Genomic DNA, 5,387 nt, shown 5'->3' on the forward strand with positions numbered 1-5,387 from the left:
CCCTCTTGCCACCCCATAAATATTTTTCTAGATCCGCCCCTGGCCATTCAGCATCCTGTTGTTGCTCTAATTATTGGGGGGGACCTAAAAATTCAGCCTTATTTTTTTCTTAGATGAACGGCGCATTTATTTCGTTCTTTGTTTCTTTTGCTTTTCATATCGATACTGTGTCAGTACAAAAATTTCTTTAGTGAGTTTTTTATGGGGGAACAAAACTACACTTTTCCAAGATTGGGGAGACTGGGGTCCTCAAATAAATAACTTTAATCTGACAAATGAACAGTGGAAGTCAGTATTATAACGTGTTGATCTGACAGCTGATTCATTCACGTTACTCTTTTGTTGTTCCACATCTTGTCAATAATTATACAAAATAAACATGACAAAAAGGTCAAAATTAAATATAACATTTTGCAGTATCTGGGAAGTACATTGAGATGTTAACGACAATGTACCAGTGACTTATAGTACCTTAGAAGGCCCCTGCTTCTCTTGTTCTTAATTTTAACTTCCTGTCTGAGGTGTGATGTTTTTGTTTTGGAAGAATCATTTCCTGTTTATCTCTTAGTGCAAATGCAGCTCAACAGCAATCAAAAGAGAAGATGAGTTGTAAAGGAGCTTATAAAAAGCATCTTGTTACAAGCTCTCTTGATAGAGACAAAAGATAAGTTTTGATGACACCTAAAATAAACTGCTCTTAAACCTAAACATCACTAAAGTCCTTGATTCAGGCTACAACCTTTATGGCTAGACTTGATTATGACACCTCTGCTTCTTTATCACCCATTTCTCTAATCCCATTAACACATGCAAATGCACATTTTGCCTTCTACCACCTCCTGTGTTGTACCAACCTGGTCAGAAGGCACATATTGCCCAGAAAAAAAACAACAAAAATTCCATTGGGAGCTTCAATAGGATTGTTTCAATCAAAGCGTATTCAGTTATTGGAAAGACCTAGTCAAAGTCCAGATCAGGGGTGTCCAAAGTGTGGCCCTTGCAATGATTTCAACCACAAGTAAAATAGATTTTTTTTAAATGGTCACCAAAACAAAACAATTGTTTCCCCGCCAAATTTCTCCTCGACTATCAAATTAATTTTTTGTTCTTAGGGAAAATGGAGGCCCAGACGTCCAAGGTGGTGCTGTCTTTGAACGCTAAAGAGGTGGATTCGCTCAAAGACGGAGTGAGCTTCAAGAAAAACCCAGAAGATGGGAGATGTTACATCATCTACAAGAGCAGCGGCGGCTTCAAAGCCTGCAAGAATCAGTGCAAACACCAAGGAGGGCTGTTCATCAAGGACATAGAAGACCTGGACGGCAGGTGAGGCCATTTTTCCAGAACGAAACAGCAGAGTTGAGATGACAAGACAAGTAATTCCAGCTGCTGTTCTCACAGGACGGTGAAATGCACCAAGCACAACTGGAAGCTAAACGTGTCGTCGATGAAATACGTGAACCCGCCCGACAGCTTCCTGCAGGACGAGCTCGGTAAGATGAGGTCGCCGCATTCTATTTGCATCGGTAATTAAGTCATCAGTGGCTTGTTTGTGAATTGACAGTCGCATTGAAAAGTTATAATTTAGTGACACATGCAAGCACCAGCTGAATCATATTTGCTTAGATGCTGAATGGTTCTTTGAATTGTGTGATGGAAACAGAAGCCAAACTAAAACTTCTCCGATTTCAAAAGACACTCACGAAGTCAAGTGTTTGGCTTCCACCAGGTGTCTGACTGCCACCAGGAAATAAAATAAAAACTAATATCAAAAGACGAACACAGAAAAAACATAAATACAGTTTGAATCACAGCATGGAGACAGTATGTCTTCCATATTGAGTTACCTCGTCTCTTCTTACTCGAGTCAAATTACCCTACTAGTCAAATAATGGACTCCAGTAAGAAGTAAAAGTAGTTTTGTCAGTTTATTACTTAGATCAAAACTACTGGAGTATGTGCTATCAAAAATACTTGTATTTTTGAGGTTTTTGAGGGTAGTCAGGAATATTTGGGAATATTTTCTACCAATTTGGACAGGTCCTAGATTATCAACAACAACAAATTTGTCTCAGTCTTTCCTAGCTTTTCTTGACGCTCAGACTCTTTGCAGTTTCAAGCGTTATTCATTCACGTCACCATCTGTAAGGCAACACCTCGTAGGACAAGAATGATTCCTCTGGAAACTGGTTCAAAGCTGCATATCGCCACCTGCTGTACAGTGGGTGTAGTTTGTAATTTTATTGCGTGTTGGTGGAACAAAATAAACAAAATACACAAATGACGCCAGTGGAAGAGAAACGTAGTGAAGTAAAAAGTATCGAGTTTAAAAAAAAAAAAAAAAAATTCTCAAAGACTGTTTTAAGTAAATGTACTTTGCTACTGCCCACATTTACCTGTTTTTCTCTTTGTTGATCTGTGAAGACTTGACAACCTGTGCAGGGTATTCTTTGATTGTCATTTTAAAAATTAATCAGCCAGTTTAAGATTATTTTGCTAAAAGTTTAGCAGAAAACTTGTAAAAGAGTGGCTTTTGTTTTTTACATTCACAGAAGTTGAAATGTTGGATGACGGAGGGATGCAGCTGGTTGAGCTGAGCCCCATTGACCCCTGGCTGACTGACCCCAGAGAGCCTCTGGAGCTCCAGGAAGGAGAAGTTAAAGTAGGAGCTTTGTCTTTCTACACTTTGAGAAAAAAACAAGAAAAACCTAGTCCTAAAGGAATAAAAACTTTAATCTTCCCTTCCAGATAACATACCTCACCCACGCCTGCATGCAGCTGCAGCTGGGACAGAAGCACTTCCTGTTTGACCCCTGGCTGAAGGGTCCCGCCTTCGCTCGCGGCTGGTGGCTTCTCCACGAGCCGCCGGCAGACTGCCTGGACCGACTCTGTGCCGCAGATCTCATCTACATCAGCCACCTGCACTCCGACCACCTAAGGTAGACTTTGGAAGCATTCCCTGTTCCCATGTCCAGATATATCAGAGCAGGGGTGTCCAAACTTTTCCCCAGCCAGAATCATGTCAAAACAACTGAAATCAAGCAAAGTAGTCCAATTTCTTTTGTTTGGGTTTGTTTGGCACAGACCCAAAATTTCAAAAAGATATTTTTTTGTATGTTTGCTGTGTTAAAAGAAAAGTATCCAGTTTTCAAATTCTATTGGACTCGATTGAACAAACAGGATTTGGGTCACTTTCTGTCAGAGCTGATTTGGCTGCAGCACAGTCCGGTTTATAAGTAAAAGTCTCTGGATCGATGAGATTCTACTTGTGATGAAAGCTTGGTTACACGCTATTACTGTTCACATCTTGAATGACACAAATCGTGTCTTAGTAGTTTTCACTACTTGTTAACAATTTTCTTTTCAGATTAAGACTTTAAAATTTGCCACTTCCTGGAGTTATTATTTTGTAGAACTGCCTTTTATTTTAAAAACAGCTCTGGATATCTAGACACTGAAATTACCACCAATTCTTCTGATAAAAGCTTAAGATTGGATAAGAAGAATCTCTGAACAAGCTTCCAGTTGGTTTGGGGCCTGGATTTTGATTAGGCCACTCTAACACATGAACATGTTTTTATTTAAACCGTTGCCCAACACCACCTAACCACATCTTTCTTCCCATCAGCTCTGACTGACTTCCTTTTGACTGCTACAGACAAATGTTTCCCCAGTGACGGTTTTGTTCTGTTTGACATTTGTATCATGTCAGTAAGTTCAACTGAGTAAAGCGGTTGAACTGATAGAGCGGAGAAATTTAGACGTTTTTCCTCAATGTTTACAACACTTTGTCGTCCATAAATAAAATCTCTGCCTTCCATCTGAAGTTCTGTGCTGCTGTGTGAGAGTTGTACAGTTCACTGAAGAAATGCAAAGATGAGATGAAAGCAGTTCATCTTCAACAGAAGAGTACAACGTTTCAATAGCATTTGGGCGGCCACTCCACGAGCGTCATTAGTGTTTCAAGTAATAAACTTTTAGTAAGAATGGCAAATTATACTGATGGTAGTCAGTGATTTTGACCACTAATATCAAATACACATCAACAATAAGCGTCTAAATTGTGGTTTTAACAAATCTATTCTGCTTCTCTTCCAGTTATCCCACTCTGAAGGTGTTGTCAGAACGGAGGCCAGACGTTCCCATATACGTTGGTGACACATCCAGACCGGTCTTCTGGTTAGTAAAATGACAGTGATGTAGTTTCATTTATTGACCTATGATTTCAACACAAAGAGAAATGTTAAAGGTGACCTATTATGCTTCCTTGACCAGATTGGGATAAGTTTATGGGCGATATAAAACATCTTCATAGCGTTTATTTTGCAAAAAATCATCAAAAGACATCCAAGATGAATGATGTTTTCCATTTCCTTCATTTTATGAAGAATGTAAAATCTGGTTTTACTATTTTTATGTGGAGAAAACAGTTGCTGGTGATGAATAAAATGCTTGAAAACAGCATTCATTCCTAAATCATGATGTGTGCTTTTCCATCAATTTAGTTATAATCTAACAGAAAGTACCAGATATTGCTTATTTTTTTATTTTTTTATTTTTTACCTATCCACACAAGCAGTCTAAGAATAAAATATACAATTTTTTTAATTGCTGGTGATTAGAGCTTTTGTAATTAAACATTTTGTTAGAATTAATCTATCAATTTTTTTGCAATTACAAAAGAAATTAAATAAAAATAAATAAATGAATAAATGCATGCATGTTAGGTCCATCCATAAATTCTCAGCACATATTTTTGTAATGTAAATTATTAGAAAAACTTCTTCACTCACCATACATTTCCCCCCCTTTCTGCCTTAATACAACAGGAATTTGGAGCAGAGCAAGGTCAAGCTGACCAATATCAGAGTCACTCCTTTTGGTGTCTGGCAAAATGTAAGTTGTTTTTTCTACACTGCTTATCAAAATCAGTTTTTATCATGAAAGGTAGTTGACTGTTTTGATTAGTCCTTGCTGATCTGCTTTTCTTGTGCTTTTGCTTTTACAGGTTGACAATAATCTGAGGTTTATGATTCTGATGGACGGTGTCCATCCTGAAATGGACACCTGTATCATTGTTGACTATAAGGGTACAGAAAATTTTACCTTTGTAAAACACTATCTGACAAGATTTTCTCTCTTTTAAAAAGTGCATTCCATTTTTTTTTTTTTGCAGGTCACATGATCCTGAACACGGTGGACTGCACCAGACCAAATGGGGGCAGACTACCAGAAAAAGTGGACCTGATGATGAGTGATTTTGCTGGTGGTGCGTCTGGATTCCCCATGACATTTCACGGAGGGAAATACAGTGGTGAGCTTAACACTGTACAGTGCTGCCCAGAAAATATAGTTGGTTCTTTATTTATATAATAATTCCCTTCTCACCC

General features: G+C 38.4%; 1 protein-coding gene across 2 annotated transcripts in view; it reads left to right on the forward strand.

The window, feature by feature from the left end:
* The window catches only part of cmah (cytidine monophospho-N-acetylneuraminic acid hydroxylase), a 21,676-nt gene that overhangs the window by 9,507 nt on the left and 6,782 nt on the right, over positions 1-5,387 (forward strand). For both annotated transcript variants that reach the window (XM_008401378.2, XM_008401379.2), the window contains 8 exons: positions 1,113-1,323; positions 1,399-1,490; positions 2,550-2,659; positions 2,746-2,936; positions 4,096-4,176; positions 4,827-4,893; positions 5,006-5,087; positions 5,174-5,311. In XM_008401378.2, the coding sequence (XP_008399600.1) occupies positions 1,113-1,323; positions 1,399-1,490; positions 2,550-2,659; positions 2,746-2,936; positions 4,096-4,176; positions 4,827-4,893; positions 5,006-5,087; positions 5,174-5,311 (972 nt within the window). The remainder of the gene's footprint in view (positions 1-1,112; positions 1,324-1,398; positions 1,491-2,549; positions 2,660-2,745; positions 2,937-4,095; positions 4,177-4,826; positions 4,894-5,005; positions 5,088-5,173; positions 5,312-5,387) is intronic.

Source organism: Poecilia reticulata, linkage group LG23 (genome assembly GCF_000633615.1).
Source record: "Poecilia reticulata strain Guanapo linkage group LG23, Guppy_female_1.0+MT, whole genome shotgun sequence".
NCBI lineage: Eukaryota > Metazoa > Chordata > Actinopteri > Cyprinodontiformes > Poeciliidae > Poecilia > Poecilia reticulata.